General features: G+C 44.2%; 1 protein-coding gene across 1 annotated transcript; it reads right to left on the bottom strand.

Moving 5' to 3' along the window:
- Positions 1-139: 139 nt before the first annotated feature.
- fdx1b (ferredoxin 1b) lies at positions 140-23,959 on the bottom strand. The gene is made up of 4 exons (XM_073057640.1): positions 23,747-23,959; positions 10,205-10,326; positions 2,756-2,885; positions 140-561 (listed from the first exon to the last, which is right to left on the bottom strand). The coding sequence occupies exons 1-4, from the start codon at positions 23,908-23,910 to the stop codon at positions 459-461; spliced, it is 519 nt and encodes a 172-aa protein (XP_072913741.1). The 5' UTR covers positions 23,911-23,959; the 3' UTR covers positions 140-458.
- Between the last annotated feature and the right edge of the window lie 3,014 nt (positions 23,960-26,973).

Raw genomic sequence — 26,973 nt, 5'->3', positions numbered from 1 at the left:
TCACTGAGGGACGTTCCACAGGAGGCGATTGTTGGGGATGGAGGCATACAATCCATGCAACTGAAAGAGAAACTAATCATGTGCAAATCAATATGTGCTCTCTGATCATTCTACCAAGTTAATTTACACAAACCCCAAACAAATATGTCTTTACATAACTTTTCATGTGTGTATTTAACACCAGGTTGAGTAGGTACCTTCCTGTATTAACTACCAGTGAAAAACAAGAGTCCAAGGTTGAATCTTAGTATTGGTTCCTTTCCAAAATAAAACTCTGAAATAATGATAATACGGCTGTAAAGAATTTCCCCTTGGATGATAGCTGGGATACAGCAGCTTTATCTGGATCTAACTTGAACTAAATGGCTTGATGGGTGGATATTTGGCACATAAACCTTGTGAAGGATGGAATTGAAACTTGCTGCCAAGAGTTGTAACAAGACTGTGACAGCTCCTTTTTATGACTGCCCTTTTGCATGGACAGCAGATACACAGCTTGGTACTTTCACAGTAATGCCATCCATAGACTTCTTCAGACAAATCTGACAACCCATTCGGGACCTGGAAATGAAGATTATTCTGCTATGAGAACGTTATTTTAGTTGTTATACCTCTTTGAGGCCAAGAATTCACTGTTCAGTTATTTTTTTATCATCTGTTAAGAAATTTAAGGCATAGATTGGCAATTCAGTCCCTCGACTCTACACTTTAAGAGTTTAACCTATATGTTATACTACTTCCATTTTACCAACATACAGACACTCTTGTGCCTAGTGTCACTTTACAGATATACAATCAATCTATGTATATAAGATGTCTTATGTATTTATATTTATTGTTTTACTTTTATCATTATTGTGTTTTTTTGTGCTGCACCAGAACCAGAGTAACATTTAATTCATTCTCTATTACACTTGTGCTCTGGAAATGATATTAAACAATCTTGAATCTTCGCACATTATTCCCCTTTCACTTGATTCCTTTAGTACCCAATATATTATTATTGCCTTGAACATTGTGAATAGCTGAGACTCTATGGCCCTCTGCTGGTAGAGAATTCCAAAGATCATCTACTTACTCTGAGAATAAATTTTCCCCCTGTCAATTCCAAATGTTTATATTGTTTGAAAAGAATGATCAATTCATGGAGCACTACAGCACAGAAATAGTCATAGATTCATAGAGAACCCTTCAGCCCATCTAGCCTGTGCTGAACTGTTATACTGCCTAGTCCCATTGACCTGCACGTAGACCATAGCTGTCCATGCCCCTCACCTTCATGGACTTTTCCAACCTTCTCTTGAATATTTCAATAGAATCTACATCTTACCCTCATTCCACACTTGCACCAACTTCTGAGTGAAGTAGTTCCCCCTCTGGTTCCGTTAAATATTTCACCTTTCACCATTAATCTATCAACACTAGTTCTAGTCTCACCCAATGTCAGTGGAAATAGCCCTCTCATATTTACCCCTCATGAATCTCCCTTCATTCTACATTCTGGGGAATAAAGTCCAAACCTATTCAACCTTTCCCAATAACTCACGACCTCATGTCCTAACAACATGGTAATGTTGCAGCTATATAGGACCCTGGTTGGAACTCACTTGGAGTACTGTGTTCAATTCTGGTTGCCTCGCTACAGGAAGGATGTCAAAACCATAGAAAGGGTGCAAAGGAGATCTACAAGGATGTTGCCTGGATTGGGGAGCATGCCTTATGAGAATGGGTTGAGTGAACTCGACCTTTTCTCCTTGGAGCGATGGAGGATGAGAGGTGACCTGATAGAGGTGTACAGGATAAAGGTGTTGGTACGTGGCCATGTGGTTAAGGCGTTCGTCTAGTGATCTGAAGGTCGCTAGTTTGAGCCTGGGCTGAGGCTGTGTGTGTGTCCTTGAGCAAGGCACTTAACCACACATTGCTCTGTGATGACACCGGTGCCAAGTTGTATGGGTCCTAATGCCCTTCCCTTGGACAACATCGGTGGCGTGGAGGGGGGAGACTTGCAGCATGGGCAACTGCTGGTCTTCCATACAAACTTTCCAAGGCGCAAATCCATGGTCTATTGAGACTAACAGAGTCCTACGCTACATACAAGATAATGAGAGGCATTGCTCGTGTGGATAGTCAGAGGCTTTCCTAGGGCTGAAATGGCTAGCATGAGAGGACATAGTTTTAAGGTGCTTGGAAGCAGGAACAGCGGAAATGTCAGGGATAAGTTTTTTATGCAGAGTGGTGAGTGCGTGGAATGGGCTGCTGGCGGTGGTAGTGGAGGCAGAAATGATAGGGTCTTTTAAGAGACTCCTGGATAGGTACATAGAGCTTAGAAAAATAGAGGGCTATGGGTAACCCTAGGTAAGGACAAGTTCGGCACAGCTTTGTGGGCTGAAGGGCCTGTACTGTGATGTAGGGTTTCCATGCTTCTATGTAATATCCTTGTCAATTTTCTTGATTGAATAAAAATTCTTGTTGAATCATTTTAGAAGCAAATCAAGTAATGCAATTGGGCACCTTTTTCTGAATTAAGGGACTAAATAACCTTTCTCATCAAACATTATCTTGCTATCAAATTGTTTTCCAAATATTGTATTGAGGACAGCATCAGATTTGGCTAAAATTTCCCCATGCCTGAGTAATCTGTTAATCCATGTTCTCTGTGATCATGCTTGAAAAAGAACTATTTAAAATAACAGAGTCACAGTCAATAATATAGTCATAATACAGAATATACTTTGGTTGCAAAAATATCTCTTACGTGCTTGTCGGTTCAAAGCTTAAATCCATCATGTCCAATTCTTCATCAGTAATCTTATCCAAAGCCTCATAAGTATCCTTGTCCAAGATTAAGTGGCATGTTGCACATGCCAGCACTCCTCCACATACACCTGTGATAATAACACATGGTAACTCGCTTTCTGTATTCCAGGTAGTCCTCCAACAGAAGTGGACTTCGTTCATTCATAAAGTGAAATACCACTGAATGCTGTCTATAAGCTGCTATGAAGCCAGTTTTATTACTCTGTTTCTTATGTGGACCTGTTCTTTCAATCTTATTTGATTTATCACTTTACTAGTTGCCACAGGTACCAGAAAGGTTGCCAAACCATTAAGCCTAACTATAGATTTCACAAATGTAGACACAAAAATCTGCACATGCTGGAAGCCGGAGCAAAATACAAACTGCAAGCGGAACTCAGACGATCTGCTACCTTTCATTGCCTCCACCTACGACCTCTCAGCTTCTGTAACTACTTCTACCCTTCCCTCATCCATATGCCATTCATCCCTCCTCAGCTGGATCCACCAATCACTTGCCAGCTCTTGCCTCATCCCTTCCTCTCCCCCCGCTTTACCAGCTGTCTCCCCACTACTCTTCCAGTCCAGATGAAGGGGCTCGCCCCGAAATGTTGACCGTCCATTGCGGAACGATCTGCTGTGTTCGTCCGGCAGTTTGTTATTGCTATAGATTCACTAAAGTTGGATTATACAGCTCTGCTTTGTGGAAAGTGGAGCAGGTCGCACAAAGAATGATCAGGGTGATTGGCAAAATCCTTCAGAGGCAGGAATGGCCTGCATTATGCTAAAATGCTTGCTGGCAGTCACATCCAGTCCTCACCATGATGATTTTTCACTAAGCAAGGTGACAGAGTTATAGATCAGTACAGCATGGAAGTGGCCCAGCTGGCCCAACTGGACCAAACCGAGCACCACATCCTCCTTCCTAGTACCAGTTGTTCATGTTCAGCCCAAAACCTCCAAGCCCCTACCTTTCATGTACCCCTACCCCTAAATGTGTCTTAAAATGTTAGAATTTTACATGCCTTGACCATTTCCTTTGGCAGCTCCTTCCAGGTCTTCACTACTCTCTGTGTAAAGAAGTTACATCTCAGATCTCTCTTAAACCTCGCTCCTTTTATTTGTCCCCTCTAGCTTTGGGCTCCCAAAAGACTATGACCTTCCAGCTAATGGATTCCCCTTATGGTTTAATAAACTTCTCTGAGGTCAACTCTCACTTTGCCATGATGCAGGGAATAAAGATCCAGCTTCTTTCTTTCTTTATTGAGAGATACAGTGCAGAATAGGCACTTCCAGTCCTTTGAGCCGCACCATGCCTAGCAACCTCTGAGAACCCCGAATTAACCCTAACCTAATTGTGGGACAATTTGCAATGTCTGATTAATGCACCCGGTATGTCTTTGGAATGTGGGAGAAGACTGGAGCACCCAGGGAAAGCCACGCATTCCATGCGGAAGGCGCAGAGACCCCTTAGAGGGGACGCTGGGATTAAACTCCAAACTCTGACGCCCTGAGCTGTCATTGCATCATGCTAACTGCTATGTTACTGTGGCACCCCGTCATGGTTAACCTCTCCCTACAACCCAGGCCCTCTAGTCCAGGGAACATCATCATAGCTCTCTTCTGCAATTCCTCCAGCTAGACAATGTCATTCCTTCAGCAGTATTGTCAAAACTGTACACAATACTCAAAGTACGGCCTCTCCAGCAACTTGTTTAACTACAAAATAACATCCCTTTTTCTAAATTTAATGCCCTATCGGATGAAGGTCAGCATGTTAAACACCTTCTTCACCACCCCACCTACTGGATTAGCTGCTTTCAGCAAGCTGTGCACTTGCACTCCCAGTCCCTATTTTCCACAACACTCTTGAGTGATTTGACATTCATTGTATAAATCCTACGCTGGTCTGACTGTCCAAAATGTACCACCTCACACTTATCTAAGTTGAAATCCATTTGCCTTTCCTCAGCCCATCTCCCTAACTGATCAAAATTTCTTTGCTATTTACTGTAGTCTGCTATCAACAAGGCCCCTAATTTCGTATCATCAGCAAACTTGCTAATTGTGTCATTCATATCCAAATCATTTACATAAATAACATAGGTCCCAGCTCTGACTGAGACACTCCACTGATTACAGGCCTCCAGTCAGAAGATCGACCTTCAGCCATCACCTTCTGCTGCCTATCATTGAGTTAATTCTGAATCCATTTTGCTGGCTTACTTGACTCCCACGTGACTTAACCTTCCAGGTCAGCCTGCCATGTGGGACATTGTTAAGGGCCTTACAAACGTCCATATAAATACCATCCTCTGCTCTACCTTCAGTTATCACCTTAGTTACCTCTTCAAAAAGCTTTAAAAGATTCATCAGATATGACTTCCCACACACAAAACCATACTGACTATTCGTGATCAGGCCTTGACTAAGTGTTGGTAAATCCTGTCCCTCAGAATTCTGTCCAGTAACTTTGCTATAACTGAAATCATGTTCATCTGCCAGTAGTTCAATGGTCCGTCCTTGCTACCGTCTTGAACAACGTAACACCATTAGTCACCCTCCAATCTACTAGAACTTCGCTAGCAGCTAAAAATGAAGGAAATATCCCTAAAAGAGCTTCTGTGATTCTTCCTTGGCCTCCCATAAGATTTTGAGATGCATTTTGGCAGACCCTATGAATTTTGCCACAATCTACTTCAAGGGTGCGAATACCCAAGATGTCACTACTTATTACCCATCGCTTAGGCATCCATGATGTTCTCCTTAGTAAACACTGAAGAGTAATAGACAATAAAAATCTTAGCCGTCTCTTGGAACTCCACACACTGACAGCCTTGAAGGACTTTAAAAGAATTTAGTCTCTCCCTAGATACCCTTTTATTGATAACATAGTTAAACAGCCTTTTCCGACTATCTTTAGCCTTGTCTACTAAATCGATTTCATACCCTCTTTTTGCTCTTCTGATTTCCCTTTTCAGCCTGGTCTTAATTTTCACCCAGTTGCCTAAATGCCTTGTACACTTCATTCTTTTTCCTTATCAGAATCTTAATATCTCTAATTAGTCAGAGTTCCTGGAGTTTAAAACATCTACCTTCCACTAAACAGGGACATTCTGCCCTGGACTCGTGAAAATGACCCTTATAAAGCATCACACTTTCCAAGTGTTACTTTGCCTTTAAATACAGTCACCCATTCAACCCAATCCAGATCCTGCCAAATGCCCTCAAAGTTGGCCCTGATCCAGTTCAGGGCTTTAATCAATGGGCCTGTTCTAGCTTTCTCCATAACTATTTAAAAACTAATAGAATGGTGGTCCCTGGACCCAAAGGGCTCCCCAATGGCCATTTCAGTTACTTAGCCCTCATTCCCTAAAAGGTTCAGTATCACTCCTTTCCAAGTAGGTTCCTCTATATATTACATGACCAAGCTGTCTAGGATGCACTGTGCATATTTCACTCCATCCAGGCCCTTTACACTGTATGTGGTCCAGTCAATAGAGGTGGGAAAAATGAAATCTTCACTAGCACTATCCTACCAGTCTCACAACTACACACGATTTCTCAACATATCTGGTCCTCAAAGTCCTGATGACCACTGGAGGGTCTATAATATTGCCTTACAAAGGAGACCATACCCTTCTTATTATGAAGATGGTTTCTTCTTGTCGTCTCCAATGGGATCCCATCACCAAGCACACCCGTACCCCACCCCCACTTTCCGCATTCTGCAGGGATCACTTCCTACATGACTTCCTTGTCCATTTGATCCTCCCCACTGATCTCTCTCCCGGCACTTATCCTTACAAGCAGAACAAGTGCTACACCTGTCCCTATATCTCCTCCCACACTACCATTCAGGGCCCCAAACAGTCTTTCCACGTGAGGTGACACTTAGGATCATCTTCTGTATCTGTTGCTCCCAGTGTGGCCTCCTGTATATCAGTGAGACCTGACGTAGATTGGGAGACTGCTTCACTGAGCACCTTCATTCTGTCTGCCAGAAAAAGTGGGATCTCCCAGTGGCCACCCATTTTAATTCGGCTTCCCATTCCCATTTCTATTTTGACATGTCAGTCCATGATGTCCCCTATTGCCGCAATGAGGCCACACTCAGCTGGAGGAGCAAAACTTCATATTCTGTCTGGGTAGCCTCCAACCTGAAGGTAAAAAACTTTGAGTTCTCGAACTTCCAGTAATGACCCCTTCCCCCTTCACCATTCACCATTCCCATTTCCCTCTCTCACCTTACCTCCTTACCTGCCTCTCTCTGGTGCTCCTCGCCTTTCCCTTTCTTCCATGGCCTTTGCATGGTAAGTGCTTTACACATGACCAGAAAAAAACTGCAGAGTTGTGGACACAGCTCAGCACTTCACATGAACCTGCCTTCCATCCAAGGACTCTGTCTACACTTCCCACTGCCTCAGTAAAGCAGCCAACGTAATCAAAGACCCACCCACCCCGGACATTCTCCCCTCTCCCCTTTCCTATTGAGCAGAAGAAAGCACGTACCACAGGCTCATGGACATGCCTCTATCCCACGGTTATCAGACCCTTGAGTGGACTCCTTGTATGACAAGATGGACTTTTGTCCTCACAATCTACCTCGTTATGGCCTTGCACTTTAATGTTTACCTGCGCTGAACTCTTTTGATAGTTGTTACACTTTATTCTGCATTGCTATTGTTTTACCTTATTCGAGCTCAGTGCACTGTGATCTCTATAAGCAGTATGCAAGGCGAGCTTTTCACTGCATCTTGTTACATATGTTGATAATAAACCAAAGTCAATACCAATTCAACAGTGGAGTGACATTTGCAATTTTCCAGTCCTCTGGAACCATTCCTGACTCTAGTAATTCTTGAATGATCATTGCTAGTGCCTCCACAATCTCTCTCAGCTACCACTTTCAGAACCCTGTGTGTATTCTATCTGGTCCAGCTGCCTTATTCACATTCAGATCCTTTATCTTCCCAAGCACCTTCTCCTAGTAATAGCTACAACACTTACTTCTGCTAACTGAAGCTCTCAAGTTTCCGGCATGCCGCTGGTGCCTTCCACAGTGAAGGTTGATCCAAACTACGGTACTTATTCAGCTTGTCTACCATTTATTTTTTTCCCCATTGCAGGGAAGAGCATTACAGAATAGGTACTAGCACGGATAGAAGATTGACTGACGGGCAGGAGGCAAAGAGTGAGAATAAAAAGGCCTTTTCAGTTTAGCTGCCAGAGACTAGCGGTGTACTGCGGGGAATGCTGTTGGCACCACTCCTTTTCACATTATTTGCCAATGATTTGGATGATGCAATTGATTGTTTAGTTACCAAGAATACAGATATGAAGATAGGTGGAGGGACAGGAAGTGTTGAGGAAGCAGAGTGTCTGTAGAATGACATAGACAGATTAGGATAGTGGGCAAAGAAGTGTCAGATGGAATATAGCATAGGGAAATGTATGGTCACACACATTGGTAGAAACAATAAAGCTGTAAACTATTTCCAAAACTGAAGGGGTGGGGGTGGGAGTGTGTTTCAGAAACCAGAGGTGCAAATCGACTTGGGAGTCCTTCTTACAGGAGTCCCTAAAGGTTAACTTGCAGGTTAAGTTGGTGGTAAGGAAGGTTAATGCAATGTTAGCATTCATTCTGAGAGGACTAGAATATAAAAGCAAGCAAGCAATACTGAGGCTTTATAAGACATTGGTCAGACCACACTTGGAGTATTGAGAACAGTTTTGACCCCCTTATCTAAGAAAGGATGTACTGGCATTGGAGAGGGTCCAGAGGAAGTTTACAAGATAGAATGGGCATGGAGGGGATTTTTTTTTCCTATAGTGGGAGCGTCTATGATCAGAGGCCATAGCTGCGGAATAGAAGAACACTCTTTTAGAACAGAGATTAAAAGAAATATCTTTAGCCAGAGGATGGGGAATCTGGGAATTCATTGCCACAGACAGCTGTGGAGGCCAGGTCATTGGGTATATTTAAAATGGAGATTGATAGTCAGGGTGTCAAAGGTTACTAGGGGTAGGTAGGAGAATGGGGTTGAGAGGGATAATAAATTAGCTATGATGGAATAGACTTGATAGGTCAAATGACCTCATTCTGCTCCGATGTCTTATTGTCTTCTGGTTCCTTTCCAATAGACTTTCGCCAGCTCCTCTGTAGTTCCTTTTATTCAGCAGTATACCAATACACCCAAATTTAGCTTCTCCTTCTCAAACTGCAGGGTGAATTCTATTAAATTATAATCACTTCCTTCTAGAGACCTCTATTTTACCTTAAAATCCCTAATCAAATCTGGTTCATTGCACAACACCAAATTGAGAATAGCTTTTTCCCTGGAGGGCTCATCAGCAAACTGCTCTAAAAATCTTCTATTAGGCATTCTACAAATTCCTTCTCCTGGGATCCATTGCTAACCTGATTTTCCAAGTCCATTGGTGTACTAAATTCCCTCCATAACCACCTTAACATTGCCTTTCTTATGTGCCTTTTCTGTCTGCTGTTCTAATTTGTACTCCTCATCCTGGCTGCTATCCCAGTCCCTAACACAATTGCCCAATCCCCGGAGGCAATCTACACCCTTAGTTCATCCATATTAGATGTTAAACTGTGTGCATTGAAACAGATGCAATTTAAAGCAGTATATCTACTCTAAACATTGCTGACTGATTCCTAGGTTTACACTCTTTGGTTGCAGCATATACCCCAGTATGTTTCCCAGCTCTGAAAGGCTGCATTTAACATACTAATACCAAAATATAAGAAGAGAAAATGGCATGAAGTACTGTTTTGAAAGCTAAATAAACATTAAATTTAATTCAATGATTGCATGAGATATGAAAACAAGTACTTTACATGAGCAACACACACAAAATGCTGGTGGAACACAGCAGGCCAGGCAGCATCTATAGTGAGAAGCGCTGTCGACGTTTCGGGCCGAGACCCTTCGTCAGGACTAACTGAAAGGAAAGATAGTAAGAGATTTGAAAGTAGTGGGGGGAGGGGGAAATGCGAAATGATAGGAGAAGACCGGAGGGGGTGGGATGAAGCTAAGAGCTGGGAAGGTGATTGGCGAAAGTGATACAGAGCTGGAGAAGGGAAAGGATCATGGGACGGGAGGCCTAGGGAGAAAGAAAGGGGGAGGGAGCACCAGAGGGAGATGGAGAACAGGCAAACAACTAAATATGTCAGGGATGGGGTAAGAAGTAGAGGAGAGGCATTAACAGAAGTTAGAGAAGTCAATGTTCATGCCATCAAGTTGGAGGCTACCCAGCCGGTATATAAGGTGTTGTTCCTCCAACCTGAGTTTGGATTCATTTTGACAGTAGAGGAGGCCATGGATAGACATATCAGAATGGGAATGGGATCTTTACACGATCGCCATTCTGCATTTTGGACACTCACCAAATCCATCGATATTTAAGTTATTCTTTCCCACCTCAAGCAGCATTTCATTCTCCTTTCCTACTGCAGTTGATTTCTGTTTATTCTCATAGATAAAGTGGACTGTGATTTCATCATCTGACCTGTTGGAACATTACAACAGGAAAGGCAATCAATCTCTGGTTGAGTCAAAACTAAATGTTGTACTCATCAATAACTTAAACGTTCTAAGTGTAGGGAATGTGATACCATGTGGAATATAAAAGAAGCTGTTCTCTCCTCTAGTCCTAGTCTTCCCACATAATGGAGAAATTTGTTGTTGGAATGAAGCTCATGAGAGTATAAGATGCTGATGAACATCTCTATATATTCATTTCCTTTAACGTCAGTGTAGTCTGATGTGGTTTACATGTGGGTTTCAAACCTTAAGCAGTCAAGGTTCTGAGAATGCTGCAATGCCTCTTAAATCATACAGGATCCAGTCAGAACATTTGCACTCAATGAGAGAAGAAATTAAAATGTGGTTATGTCAAGACACTTACAGTTTTAGGGTGAAAGGTATTTATGGCTGCAGAGGATAAGACTGGGTTCATTGGTGATCAAAAAGAGGCCACAGATTAACAGCCTAAAGAGAGATTGCCAACACTACACTCAGATAGGTTACTTCTTAAATGTCTCATCAGCAATTATTTTCATATGGGCTGAAAAGAGGGTCAAGGAAAAAAAGGTTGACTGCAACTAGATCTCACCATGTCCCATTTCAGGTCCGTACACTGCTTCTTCTAACTACTTCGTAGAAGAGGGTTAGCTCCAATGTTTTGTTTTGAATGCTCTGTCTACTAATGAACCCTCAGCTCCTTTCACCAAACTAAACTGCTGTAGGAGTTCAATGAGCTGATGCATTTCAGAATCTATGTTAATGACTGTCCGCTTTGGAATGACCTTAAGTTGTGAAAGATATTACATGAATGCAAGTATTTGTTTTTCTGAGTTCAGAGATTAAATAGAAAACCTTAATGTCCTTAATTACATCAAGCTCTCTCACATAATCTCCTTTGGCTTCACGGTAGCGTAATACCATTAGAGCGCCAGTGACACAGGTTCACTTCTGCCGCGGCAGTAAACCTGTAAGGAGTTTGTACATTCTCCCCGTGATTGGGTGGGTTTCCTCCTAGTGCTCCGTTTCCTCCCACTTTCCAAAGACGCATGGCTTAGTATGTTAATTGGTGACACGTGAGTAATTGGGTGACACGGGCTCATTGGACCAAAAGGGCCTGTTACCGCACAGTATCGTGAAATAAAATGATATATAAATTCACAAAATTATGGCTTTGGCTTCTTTGCCAATCAGATTTACTGCTAACAAATTTGCAAGTGTCTAGAAGTCATGTCCCACTCAAGATTAACTGTAGTTTCAGGATAACTATCCAAATTTGGAATATAGCATAAAAAAATAGATCCACTTTGGCTGCTCTAAATTGAAATGAAATCTTTTACTGTGGGTCAATGATCACCCATTCCCACTTCTACCTTAAGCATCAAATGTATTTTCTCGGATTTGTCAATGCTAATTTTCTATCCTAAGCTGCTCCATTTCAAAATGACTCTGCATTTTCTGGAATAAAAGTTCATTCTACAACTTATTTGTGTCATACATAGGGTGATGCAAATGAATTTACGCACACACAAAATGCTGGAGGGTCTCAGGTCAGGCAGCATCAAGGGAAATGAATAGACAGTCAACATTTCAGGGCGAGATCCTTCTTCAGGCCTGGAAAGTAAGGAGGAAGATGTCAGAGTAAAAAGGTGGGGGGAGGGAATGGAGGATAGCTAGAAGGTGTTAGGTGAAGTCAGTTTGGTTGGAAAGTTAAAGGGCTGGAGAGGAAGGAATCTGATAGGAGAAGCCATGTGGAACAAAATGGTGGCAAAGAAAAATTCCCAGAAAGGATGTGTGGTTGTGTGTGGCGAGTCTGGCTGAGTACATGGTCGAAGAGTCGGAGGGCACTGGAGATCACAGACAGGGAGCAGTGAGAGAAGGTCTCACCGAACTCCCAGCAAATAGAAGATTTAAACTTCCTCATGGTAGGCATCCTTTGAAGAGACTTCATAGTGGATCAGCAAACCATAAACACAATAGATTTTGCAGGTGCTGGAAATCCAGAGCAATTCATACAATTTGCTGGAGGAACTCAGCAGGTCAGGCAGCGTCTATGGAAATGAACAAACAATCGACATTTTGAGCCGAGACCCTTTTTCAGGACTGGGAAGGAAGAGGGAAGACACCAGAATAAAATGGTGGAGGGAGGGGAAGGAGGACAGCTAGAAGGTGATAGGTGAAACTAGGTGGATCAGAAAGGTGAAGGGCTGGAGAGGAAGGAATCCAATAGGAGAAGCCATGTGGAACAAGATGGCGGTGGAGACATTCCAGGATAGATACATGGTGGTGGTAGCGAGACTGGTTGAGTACGCTGTTGTTTTTGTTGCCTAAGAGCTATAGATTTTCTTGAATTCAGTCCAGCCATCTGACACAGAATAATAGAAGTGGAAGTAATGTAGAAGTGTTCGTATACCAGTAAGTATAGTCATCTGGAGATTACATGGAAATGTCTGCATCAGCCACTATACATCATCAGGAAACAAGGGCAGGTAGATTTGCAAGAGGAAGACTAACAATAAGGGTAAGTATTATCAAAGTCAAAGAAAAGTTTATTGTCATATCTACAAGTACATGTCTACACAAATGGCATGAAAAACTTAACTGCAACAGCATCACAGGCACATAGCATCGTATAGCAGCATTCACAAGAAAAACATAGATTAAGTATAAATTATACACAACTTTTACAAGAAAGGACACAAATCGAACAGAAAATAAACGAAGTCTATTGTAGTCTATTGTAGTGCAAAGTGATCAAAACGGTCATAGTGTCACCAAGCTGCCGCGATTAGGGTTTTGCCAGTTGGCTCTAAGGCTGAATGCTTGAAGGGCAGTAGCTGTCTTGAACCAAGTGAGGTGGGACTTCCGGCTTCTGAACCTCCTGCCTGATGGCAGCTGTGAAAAATGGCAAAGGCCTAGATGGAGGAGATTTTTGACGATAGGTGTTGCCCATCTTGGGACAGCACTTCCTGTAGACACTACCAATGGTGCGAGGGAATGCGCCAACAATGTATTATGCTGACTGCAAAACTCCCTGCAAGTTCTTACATTCCTCTTCATTTGAATTGCCGGAGTGTTTGATTACAAGCCAAACTTCCTTAATTTCTTCAGAGAGTAAAAACACTGTCACACTTTCCTTATGAATGCACCAAAATGCTGGGTTCTGACAAATCATCTGATATGTTAGCACCCAGAACTTTAATGACTCCCTCCACTACTGATTCCCCCAAGACATACTTGCACATGTTCACCTTCCTGCAGTCAATATTCAGCTTTTAAATCTTGTTGACATTGAGCAAAAGGTTGCTGTTGTGTTCCCATTCAACCACATTCAATTCAGCCATCGGAATAAGGACAACTTTTGGCTATTTATCAGTTTGTACCCTGATCAGCTTGATGGCAAAACCATGACTCATAGCCTTCAATGCAAAATGTTCTTTATCAGCAAGGTTACCTGTAATTATTTTGTCAAATGTGTATGAAAGCAAGACCGTCAATGAAAGATGTGAGGTCATTATGTCTTGCAAATATAAACCATCCACACTTTGAGAAAAACAGTTTGGAGAAAAATGCAAGGTTCAATAAATAAATTTCAATAATAAAGATAATTAATAATAAGTTGTGTAGTAACTTTAATCTTTTAATGATTCTGATTTCTCCATGTTGAAATAATGTTATTGGACGTATGAGACACCTCAGTACCCAAGTTGTTCATGTATGGACCCATAAAATCCAAGCTGGCAAGTAAAACTTGAGAGAACGATTTAGACTATTTCTTGAGTCACCTGCATGGACGATGCCATGCTTTGACTGAGAAATCAAAAATAAATACCATTTTGTAATATATGAGGACTTTAAAAAACTCATAGTATTGTTTGTAGTTGGAAATAGTGTAACCTCTAAACCTAAGAAATGTCCAAAATCAGGGGTCTAGAGATTGATTCAATTGCTTTAGTAGTTCTAACACAGGCTGCACTGAATGAATGGTTTTTGCCATGGTGACTTCAAACTAAATAACTTAGATACCATTAACAGCAGAAGAAATTCATAATTTCAATTTTAAAATATTATTGGGTAATAAAATTCTGACAACTTGTCAAACAGTTAGAGTAATATAGCGCAGAAATAGACCCTTCAGTCTATCTTGTCCATGCCAATCTGGGTATACACCTAAGCTAGTCCCATTTTTTGACAAAGGGTTTCGGCCCAAAATGTCAACAGTGCTTCTTCCTATAGACGCTGCCTGGCCTGCTGTGTTCCACCAGCATTTTGTGTGTGTTGCTTATTTGCCCATGTTTGGTCCACATCCCTCTAAATGCTTTCTATCCATGTACTTAGTCAAATAATCCTTGGACTACTGTACCAATGTCCCAAGTTTCTCAATAATCCCCAAAGCACTAATGTTAGATTTGTGTTTCCATCCTTATTAGATTGTCTAGAATGGACGACATCACATTTATTAGAAATAACTTCCTTGCATCCTTATTCTTTTAACCAATTAAAATCCTCCATGACTCTTGTAACATTGCCCTTTTGACATGTATTTTCTATCTTCCATTGTAACTTATAGACCAGATTCTTACTACTGTTCAGGGATCTATATATACTGTAAGTCCCATCAGGGTCTTTTTACCCTTGTCGTTCCTTAGCTCTAACAACAATGATTCAACACCTACAGACCCTACGTCATCTCTTTCTAGTGATTTAAACTCATTTTTTACCAACAGAGCCTCACCATCCCTTCTGCATTCCTTCCTGTCCTTTCAATACAATGTGTATCTTTGGACATAAAGACCCCAGGTATAATCTTCTTTCAGCCATGATTCAGTGCTGCCTGCAACATCATACATGCTAATCTGTAACTGTGCTGCAAGTTCATCAACCTTATTCTTATACTTCGCACATTCAAATATAACACCTTCAGTCCTGTATTCACCCTTTTAGATTTTGGCTGCCTTTTTACTTCTTAACTCATTATGTTGACTGCAATTTTGCCCTATCATTAGCCTCTCCTTGCTAGGAGTCTCACTACAGATTGCCTTTGTTTGTAAACCAACTACCTCATCTTCAGAACTAACACCCTGGTTCCCATCCCCCTGCCAAATTAGTTTAAGCCCAGTCAAACAGCTCTAGCCAGCCTGCCCGCGAGAACCTCAGGTTCAGGTGTAACCTGGAAGAGATCCCAATGATCCATAGATCTGAACCCCTGACCCCTGTAGCAGTTCCTCAGCCACACATTCATCTACTAAATCATACTATTCTTACCCTCACTGGCATGTGGCACAGGCAGCAATCCAGAGATTGCTACCCTGGAGGTCCTGTTTCTCAGCTTTCTACCCTAAAATCTCTCTTGAGGACCTCCTCACCTTGCCACCTATGTCATTGGTGCCAATATGTACCAAGACCTGGCTCCTCACCCTTGCCCTTGAGAATGCGAGGAACCTGATCCAAGACATCCCTGATCCTGGCACCAGGGAGGCAACACACCATCCGGGAGTCTCTATCATGCTCACAGAACCTTGTCTCTGTTCCTCTGACTAAGGAATCACCTATCAACACTGCATTCCTCTTCACCTCTCTGCTCTTCTGAGCCACAGCACCAGACTCAGAGCCATACGACCTGGTCATTGTGTCTCCCTCCGCCCCCCAACTAGGTCGTCCCCCTCAATAGTATCTAAAGTTTTACAATTATTATTGAGGGAATGGCCACAAGTGTACTCTGCATTGGCTGTGCGTTTCCCCTCCTCCTGACAGTCACACGGTTACCTGTCTCCTGCAACCTAGGGGTAGCTACCTCCCAGTAGCTCCTGTCTAGCACCTCCTTGTTATCCCATACAAGTCAAAGGTCATGGATCTCCAGTTCCTTAACACATTTTCTCAGGAGTTGCAGCTCAGTGCATCTGATGCTGATGTGCTTATCTGGGAGAGTAGAGGTCACATCCCACACAGAGTGCAAAACACTGCCCCTGGAGCCATTCTCACAACACTACTATGCCCTGTAGATGGGGAAGAACAAATTAGAACAGAAAGAGAGTAACTTACAAGATACTTAATCTCACCCAAGCCTGATGTTGTAAGCCAAAGCCACTCTAAAGACTGGCACACTCTAAAAGAATGGCCACTCCACTGGCACTTAAATTATTCTTACTGGCCCTTTCTCTAGCTTTTTCAGTGCACCCCTGATGTGGATTGTCCAACTCAGAGAAAACTGGCTCGAAGCTCTGCTTTTTGGAATCTCGCATGTGGCCCTGACCAAAAGGTAGCTCTTCTTACACGTTGCCTCTTGCCTATTTGTTGAAGGTAAGTTGTAAGGACACCTCAAAGAAGCTGCAGGGGCTAAAGGCGTGAGTAGATAGCGGTAGGTGGAAAATAATGTAGGCCAATGTGAGATTAGTTATTTTGTAAGAAAGAATAGCAGAATGCACTGGGCAGCACAGTGAGACAGGCGAGGCACTGTGGAGAAGCTAGTAGGGCTGATGCCTCATTTGCCAGCAACCAAGGTTCAATTTTGACCTCTTAGATCCTCTGTTTGCTCATTCTCTCTGTGTTCCCCCAGGTGCACCGGTTTCCTGTCACATCCCAGTCATGCACGTTGGTAAAGTGATCCTTGTGTGTGAGGGAGGGGCAGACTCTGGGAGGAGTTGATAAGAGTACAGGAAACATAAAATGGGATGAGTGGAGGTTTGATGTAAATCACTGCTACATGATCTCTAAGGACCTGATGGGCCAAAGGGCCTGTTTCCTTGTAAGGTTATGTGACAATATTTTAAAAATCAACTGCAAACGTTGTGGTCAGAGAAATGTAAAATTCCTTGTGTGCGAGTCACAAAAAGTTACACAAAATTTATAAAAATCACTTAGCGGTAAGCATTAAGGTAAAAATGGTTCTCATGCTTCCCTGATGCATATGATGTGTAAACTCTTTTTGGGCTTCCAGCCGGGTATGGGTATCAGTTATAACCAACGTTTTGATGACAAACTCTGCCACCTTCAAGATGATAGGTCTTGGCTTCAAAACATTGGTTATAATCGAGACATGTACCCAGCTGGAAGCCTGAGAAGAGTTTATTTGAAACATTATAGGATAGCTCATGTTCCGTTGTTTGAAAAAGGCTCTGAAAGTAATCCGGGAAATTATAGGCCAGTAAGTTTGATGTCAGTAGTAGGTAAATTATTGGAAGGAGTACTAAGAGATAGGATCTACAAGTATTTGGATAGACAGGGACTTATTAGGGAGAGTCAACATGGCTTTGTGCATGGTAGGTCATGTTTAACAAATCTATTAGAGTTTTTCGAGGATGTTACCAGGAAAGTGGATGAAGGGAAGGCAGTGGATGTTGTCTACATGGACTTCAGTAAGGCCTTTGACAAGGTCCCGCATGGGAGGTTAGTTAGGAAGATTCAGTCGCTAGGTATACATGGAGAGGTAGTAAATTGGGTTAGACATTGGCTCAATGGGAGAAGTCAGAGAGTGGTAGTGGAGGATTGTTTCTCTGAGTGGAGGCCTGTGACTAGTGGTGTGCCACAGGGATCAGTGCTGGGTCCATTGTTATTTGTCATCCATATCAATGATCTGGATGATAATGTGGTAAATTCGATCAGCAAATTTGCTGATGATACAAAGATTGGAGGTGTAGAGGAAGGTTTTCAAAGCTTGCAGAGGGATTTGGACCAGCTGGTAAAATGGGCTGAAAAATGGCAGATGGAGTTTAATACAGACAAGTGTGAGGTATTGCGCTTTGGGAGGACAAACCAAGGTAGAACATACAAGGTAAATGGTAGGGCACTGAGGAGTGCAGTAGAACAGAGGGATCTGGGAATATACAAGTAGATACATAATTCCCTAAAAGTGGTGTCACAGGTAGATAGGGTCATAAAGAGAGCTTTCGGTACATTGGCCTTTATAAATCAAAGTATTGAGGATAAGAGTTGGAATGTTATGGTGAGGCATTGGTGAGGCCGAATTTGGAGTATTGTGTGCAGTTTTGGTCACCGAATTACAGGAAGGATATTAATAAGGTTGAAAGAGTGCAGAGAACGTTTACAAGGATGTTGCCGGGACTTGAGAAACTGAGTAACAGAGAAAGGTTGAATAGGTTAGGACTTTATTCCCTGGAGCATAGAAGAATGAGGGGAGATTTGATAGAGGTATATAAAATTATGATGGGTATAGATAGAGTGAATGCAAGCAGGCTTTTTCCACTGAGGCTAGGGGAGAAAAAAAACAGAGGACATGGGTTAAGGGTGAAGGGGGAAAAGTTTAATGGGAACTTTAGAGGGGGCTTCTTCACACAGAGAGTGGTGGGAGTGTGGCATGAGCTGCCAGATGAAGTGGTGAATGTGAGTTCACTTTTAACATTTAAGAAAAACTTGGGACAGGTACATGGATGAGAGGTGTATGGGGGGATATGGTCCAGGTGCAGGTCAGTGGGACTAGGCAGAAAAATAGTTTGGCACAGCCAAGGAGGGCCAAAAGGCCTGTTTCTGTGCTGTAATGTTCTATGGTTCTATGATTCTATTAACGTGTTTTTATTGAAAAGAAGATGGAGCTGTGGTGAACCACATATACCTGTCTGGACACGCCCCCCCGCTGACTGCTCCTGTGGCTCCTCCCACAGACCCCTGTATAAAGGCGATTGGAGGCACTGCTCCTCCCTCAGTCTCCAGGATATTGTGTGATGGTCTCTTGCTGCTGACAGTGCTTTCTTCCAGCAAATAAAAGCCTATCTCTCGCCTCACGTCTCAGAGAGTTATTGATGGTGCATCAATTTTATTAGCTGGAAGTTTAAAACATGGAAAGTATTTTACATCCGGAAAAATTGGACATTGATCCTCAAGCCCCAGAAGCAGCTATTGCCTTTGAACTCTGGCTTGCATGCTTCCAATCATACCTGGAAGAGATTCCCGTGACTGAGCCTGCTATCATGCACAAAATCCTCCTTTCCAAAGTCAGTCCAAAGGTATACTCCCTTATCAGGGACCTGCCAACCTACCAAGGGGCACTGGACGCCCTCAAAAGACAGTACCTGCGGCCGCTGAACACCGTCTTCGCAAGACATTGCTTAGCGACGCGGCGGCAGTGGGCCGGAGAGACGAGCACTGAGTTTGTCTGGGCCCTACAGACACTCGTGCGGGCCTGCGATTGCAGGGGACTGATGGCGGAACAACATGCGGAGCTCCTGGTACGAGACGCCTTCGTTACGGGGATCAGGTCAGTGTACGTGCACCAGCGGCTGCTGGAAAACGCCGATCTTACCTTACACTCGGCGATCGAACTGGCCGACATGCTGGAGGCTGCTCTGCACAACGCTGATGCTGTCCAGCCGCGTGATCTCCCGCCGGCCCCGTGGACGCCGCAGACCCCGCCACCCGGCCAATCGACCACAGCTGCTGCCAGTTGCAAGTCCGCGCAGTGTTACTTCTGCGGACTCGAAAAGCACCCCCGAAAACGCTGCCCAGCCCGAGAAGCAACCTGCTCCAGCTGCGGGAAGAAGGGCCATTTCACCAAGGTCTGTAAGTCTAAACCACGAGTGGGGTCGAGCAGTGCTGCGTGCGAGGCATTGGGGCCGCCATCTTGGTCGCCGCCATCTTGCCTGCCCGCCTTGTGCGAGGCATGGGGCGGCCATCTTTGTTGGCACCCCGCCTCCAACCCATGGGTGCTTACTGGCCACCAAGACGGTGATTCAACTCTGGCCTCTATAACCCTCAACCAAAGCGCTCCACACCAGCTTGCGAGGTCAATGATGGACATCCTGGTGGAGGGGCACAGGACTAGCTGTCTGTTTGACATGGGCAGCATTGAGAGTTTTATTCACCTGGACACGGTGCAACGCTGCGGACTCGTGACACAGCCGGTAAGCCAGAGGGTCACCATGGCTTCTGGGTCGCATTCCACAGACATCCGGGGGTTTGTATAGTGACATTGGTGGTGCAGGGCACAGAATATCGGGACTTTGCGCTACTGGTCATGCCTCAACTGTGTGCGCCTGTGCTATTGGGGCTGGACTTCCAGAGCCACCTAAAAAGTGTGACTATGGCATATGATGGGCCCCTCCCACCACTCACTGTCAGGAATCCTCAGTTTTGTGGGACTTCGTCATATACCCCGCTACTGACCACACACACACACCGACCCGCACATCCCACCCAGCACCATGCCGACAGCTGCGCTACTGACACCACTTGCAGCCTCTCCACCCTCAAGATCCCTCCCCCACCACTGTTCGTCAACCTGACCCCCGACTGTAAACCTGTGGCAACTAAAAGCAGGAGGTACAGCGCGGGGGACAGGGCCTTCATTCAGTCAGAGGTGCAGCGGCTGCTCAGGGAGGGGATCATTGAGCCAAGCACAAGAACTTGGAGGGCCCAGGTGGTCATTGTTCGGACAGGGCAGAAAAATAAGATGGTCGTGGACTATAGCCAGACCATCAATAGGTTCACGCAGCTTGACGCGTACCCCCTACCCCGCATCGCGGATATGGTCAATCAGATAGCTCAGTACAAGGTGTACTCGACAATAGATCTGAAATCCGCTTATCACCAGCTCCCCATCCGCCCAGAGGACCGCCCCTAAACCGCCTTCGAGGCGGGCGGCAGGCTCTATCACTTCCTGCGTGTCCCCTTCGGTGTCACGAATGGTGTCTCTGTCTTCCAGAGGGACATGGACCGGATGGTGGGCCAGTGCCAACTGAAGGCCACGTTTCCATATCTGGATAACATCACCATCTGCGGGCACGACACCAATCTCCAACGATTTTTCCAAGTGGCCAAAGCTCTGAACCTTACCTATAACAGGGACAAGTGTGTGTTCGGAACCACCTGACTCGCTATCCTTGGGTATGTCGTGGAGAACGGGGTCATTGGCCCTGATCCCGACCGTATGCGCCCCCTGTTTGAACTCCCTCTTCCCACCACCCTCAGACGGTGCCTGGGCTTCTTTTCCTATTACGCCCAATGGGTCCCCCATTACGCAGACAAGGCCCGCCCCCTGGTCAAGTCCACCACATTTCCCCTCTCTGCCGAGGCCCGCACGGCCTTCAGCCGCATTAAAGGGGACATTGCCAAAGCAACGATGCATGCAGTGGATGAGACCATTCCCTTCCAAATAGAGAGTGACGCCTCTGAATTCGCGCTGTCTGCTACCTTCAATCAGGCAGGAAGGCCAGTAGCATTCTTTTCTCGTACCCTTCAAGCCTCTGAAATTCGGCACTCTGCGGTGGAGAAAGAAGCCCAGGCCATAGTGGAAGCTACTAGGCACTGGAGGCACTATCTCGCCGGCAAACGGTTCACCTTGCTGACCGACCAGCGCTCTGTTGCGTTCATGTTCAGCAACCAACAGCAGGGCAAAGTCAAAAATGATAAAATTTTGCGGTGGAGAATAGAACTCTCCACCTACAACTATGACATCCTGTACCGGCCTGGAAGGCTCAATGAGCCCCCTGATGCCCTATCCTGGGGAGCGTGTGCCAGCGCGCAGCTCGACCAACTATACGCCCTCCATGCAGATCTTTGCCACCGGGGGTCACCCGATTTTACCATTTTGTGAAAGCCCGAAACCTGCCTTACTCCCTTGACGACATCAGGACGATGACTAGGGACTACCAAGTCTGCGCTGAGTGCAAACCGCACTTCTACGGTCCTGAAAAGGCACAACTTATCAAGGCCACCCGCCCCTCTGAGCGACTGAGTGTTGACTTTAAGGGCCCCCTTCCCTCCACCGACCGCAATGTCTACTTTCTCAACATAATCGACGAGTACTCGCGGTTCCCCTTTGCCATCCCCTGCCCCGATACCACTGCCACGTCCATCATAAAAGCCCTGCGCCAGCTCTTCACTCTGTTCGGATATCCACAGTGATAGAGGGTCCTCCTTTGTGAGTGACGAGCTGCGCCAGTACCTGCTGGCTAGGGGCATTGCTACTAGTAGGACCACGAGCTATAATCTCCGGGGAAATGGACAGGTGGAGAGGGAGAATGCCACAGTGTGGAAGGCCACACTTTTAGCCCTTAAGTCAAAGGGGTTGCCGGTCTCTCGATGGCAGGAGGTCCTCCCCGAGGCACTCCACTCCATCTGCTCCCTGTTATGTACGTCCACCAATGCCACCTCTCACGAGCGCCTATTCTCTTTTCCCAGAAAGTCTGTCACTGGGACCACCCTACCAGCTTGGCTGACGTCCCCAGGGCCAGTGCTGCTCCGGAAACATGCGAGGAGCAATAAATACTCCCCGCTGGTCGAGAGGGTTCACCTACTACATGCGAACCCCCAGTATGCCTACGTGGTCTTACCTGATGGGCGGGAGGACACGGTCTCCGTCCGCGACCTGGCGCCCGCAGGAGCAGCAGACCACTACCCCGAACACTTCACGGTGACTATGAACCCTGTACCCACCGAGGTGTATACCCACCTGACACCGCGCACACCAAGCCCTACACAGACCCCTCACGACACTCCCATACCGGGTGCCTCGCGCACGCATGAGGGATTACTGACGCCTATTGGGCTGACACCTCAAGTCAGGCCGGAACCAGCACAACCACCGTCACCGGTGCAATCACCACCGGCACCTGTGCAATCACCACCGGTGCTACGTAGATCGCAGCGACAGACTCGACCGCCTGACAGACTTAACCTGTAAATATACTTGTAAGAAACTTCGCCCCATGGGGACTCTCTTTTAAAACAAAGGGGGGGGGGTGAATGTGGTGAACTACATATACCTGTCTAGACACGCCCACCCTGCTGACTGCTCCTGTGGCCCCTCCCACTGACCGTGGCTCCTCCCATGGACCCCGGTATAAAGGCGATTGGAGGCACTGCTCCTCCCTCAGTCTCCAGGATGTTGTGTGGTGGTTTCTTGCAGCTAATAAAAGCCTATCTCTTACCTCACGTCTCCGAGAGTTATTGATGGTGCATCAGGAGCACAACAGTTACAAAGTCTTGTTAAAATTGTACAGCGTTTTATTGAAACCCCAGCAGCAGATTTATTCCTGGGAAGAAAAGGCTGTAAAGATCCTCTGGAATTTAGAAGAATGTAGGGAAGAAAGCAAAGTGGAGATTTTGAGGGGTTGTCAAAATGAATGATGTAAATCTCTAGGACTGGAGGGCACCGCTTTGGGACTGAGACTAAATTTAAGAGGTATCTCTGCACTAATAGTCATGAATCTTTGGAAATCTTTATTTGGTGCTGGGGATGCTGAATCATCAAGCATGCTTTAAGCAAAGATTGGTTTTAGAATTTGAGGGAAATGAGGGATTAGGTAGAAAACTAAAAGTATAAAGAAAGATTACAACCTCTTTAAAGTGTGGAGAAAACTGAAGAGTATCTTAAAATTATAAAATTCAGTTTCATGTTACCATCTTAGATATTGTTTATTCTTTCTGAAGGAACAGTTGGAACGATGCCTCACCTGTGTTTCCAGAATACAGCAGATAAGCTGACAGGTCTTTTCTGTTGGCTCACAGCAGGCTGCAATACTTCACGGCGCTTAACCACTCGTGTCTTGCTGTGAAATAGTGCTCTCCCACGAAGCAATCCACGCAGGAATTGTAGTCCAAAAACACTGTGGCTCATCGTACTGACAAGTGTTGGAAAGTTTGCTGCTGGGGAGTGGATGGCTATGGATCCTTTCCCTCATGATTTGTTTTGAGTGCAAGTGGGCTTATATGACAAATAAGAAAAAGGGGGCAGGCCTATCAGACTTGTCTCAAGGTTATAGGTAGTTTTGCAATTGTAGTAGTTTTATTTGTTCTTTTTATCACTGTCGTTCTGCGTTGCCACCAGAAACAGTTAAACGAAAAAAAATTGCGCGCTGTAAATCTGAAGAGCTGGACATGTGCACTTGATCAGTTTGAAAAGAAAACAAAATATATCTTAATGCTCCAAGTAGTGCTCCGAGACGTTCATGTTGAAAAGTCTGTGGTCTGAATAGGGATCTGTATCTAAAACATTTATATACCTTTTCCTTTCACATTTGTGGCTGATTTGTTTTCAATTCCTCAGTTCAGATTTGTACTGAATAAAATGTGTGTGCAAAAGTCATGAAGTTATTGTACAAGTGGTTACCATGGATACTATTTTTATTGCCATTGCCTCCAGAGGTAAACCACAGCTTTGGTAGTGAAGCAGAACTTAACACTCTGTCAAGCCAACATCATAACAAAAGTAATGTTCAGGGTCAAGTTTACGGCCAAGCAAGGCCTCGGGCCAGTGCCAGCCCATCTTGCTAAATGGGCTACAAAGAAAATCTCAAGGCTTAAAGGAAGATTTGTTTAGAAATGAAAGAAAGTTTCATTTGGATTTAGTAGGGAAAATTCTAAGACGCATTAAATACCAATAACTGAAATGAGAAAAATTTGCTCAATATTTCCATTGAGCAGTCCTGATTAATACCTTTTAAGAGATCTACTTAAATAGCTTCTCTGCCTTTTCTCTTTTCATGTTCCTTTTGCCTGACTCTGTATTTCAAATGTTTTCTGTCTCTGTGTCAGACTGGTGGACATTTTAAAGCAGTCTCCTTTGATTTTCAACCCTGAGTTTCCCCTCCCTCCACCACTGAACATAGAACATGGAACAGTACAATAGAGGATAGGCTCTTCAGCCCACAATGCTATATTGAACTTTGAACCTACTACAAGTTCATTCTAACCCTTTGATGCAGAATGGGAGATAAAGAGAGGGAGTGGACTTGTTTTAAAGCAGTCCTCAGTAGGTGCCGGCAGTTTTAAGGGTAATTGCAGGTGTCCCAGAGAACTGCAGCACAGTTTAAAGAGGAAATACAGACCAGGAAATATACAGGATGTAACAACTGGCAGAGATATTTAGTTCAAGGAAGCTTGCAGACCAGACTGATACTATTGTTAAGCACATCAATTAGCTGATCTATCAATAATTGGGAGATTTGTGTACTTTAGTGAGTTAGCTTTCACAGCATTTTTGGATGTTTGAGATTTATGTTGCCAGAAACTTTTAGACCATCTGTGTGAAAAGGTAGCTGGAAAAAAAAATCACATGCTTGCGAAGTCACCAAGTGGCAAGAAAAGTTGTATAAAAACAGCAGATACAATACCTACTTGTGTTTCTTCCTGCCTTCTTGGTTGATGCGGCTGTAACGAAACCCAATTTCCCTCCGGATCAATAAAGTATGTCTGCCTGTCTGTCTGTTTGGATAGGCTAAGCACACGTCACCTTTGTGTGTGTGTCAATATCCATGCAATACTGCCTTGTCCCCTGTCACCTTGAACCTCCTTGCCACTGGATTTAAAAACCCACTTTGCTAAGTTTATGTAATTGGTGTGCAACATCTATTCAATGTTGAAAGGAAAAACACAGTTTTTCAGAGACAGAGATAGATAGGTTCTTAAATAGCCAGGACATCAAAGGGAATGGGGAGAAGGCAGGGGAGTGGGGATGACTGGAAGAATTGGATCAGCCCATGATTGAATGGCAGAACAGACTGAATGGGCTACATGGCCTACTTCTGTTCCTATATCTCATGGTCTTATGGTCTAATATAAAGAAGGAGTCTCTCAAGACAGTGCCAATAGAAACAAACCAGAACACTGCTCCACTGTCCAAGCCCAGAATAGGACATCTTGATATTGATATTATTACCGAGAATGAAACACACTGGAAAGTGGGTGGCCAGATAAAAGAACCAGCTGGTATGTATTCCTTCTGGAAAAGCAAGCCATAAAAGAAGAAGAAGAAGAAGAATAGCCCTTAACACTGATAATTATTGCGCCACCAAGTGGGACAAGCCATAAAAGAAATGTTACCTTAATGACCTAATGAATTAGCTAGCAGAACAATCTCTGAGATAAATGAAGGCCTCTGAGATGGAGGGCAGCAGCACCCCACAGTCATCAGCACATGCAATCTAATCACAGTGGCTAAGACTTTGATCAAGGACTTCCTTGACGTTGAACCAGAATCCCTGGTCAACATCTCAAAGTTGATCCACACAGTATTGAGAAATATGCCTGACACAATCACTATATATATCTGAAATATAATCACTATGTACTAGCTATTTACTATATTATGTAATCACTATGTAATCACTCCTATGTGCTGAATATTACTATGTATTATTTTACTAGACACATTTTACTATGTATTGTTTTACTAGATACCTTGTATTCTCTTAGCTACATACTATGGCAGTTAAAGAATATCTGTTTATCCTTAGCAGCACTAATTAGCTGAAATGTACCCCATATATTATACAATAGAATGGCTTATGAAGAGATAACGGTGGCAGACAGGATGGTATGAACAGGAACTGTAATGTGAGGGAGGTTAAGGGAGGCTGACTGAGAAACAACCGTGGCCAGGAATGAGGCCCAAGATGTGAACTGGAAAGAAATACTGGTGGTGCACCGAGAGCTAGGCAAGAGCGTTTGATTAGTTAATATATAGATGATATGCAATTAAAAATTGATTGGGTATGCTGATGAAACCGAAATGTAACTGAGATAAGAAATTACTATAAAGAATGCTGTACACCGGAGCTCGGGGGGCTTTCGGTGACAAGTTCATTGATTGCCTCAGCCTTTGTTTGCAAACAAAGGTTTAAACTTCTCGAAGAATTGTCTGTGTCTCCTGGTCATTTCAAGTAACCATGACAACAGTTAA

The sequence above is a fragment of the Hemitrygon akajei genome, chromosome 10 (genome assembly GCF_048418815.1).
Source record: "Hemitrygon akajei chromosome 10, sHemAka1.3, whole genome shotgun sequence".
Classification (NCBI taxonomy): domain Eukaryota; kingdom Metazoa; phylum Chordata; class Chondrichthyes; order Myliobatiformes; family Dasyatidae; genus Hemitrygon; species Hemitrygon akajei.
This window is presented reverse-complemented; position numbering and strand designations above follow the sequence as displayed.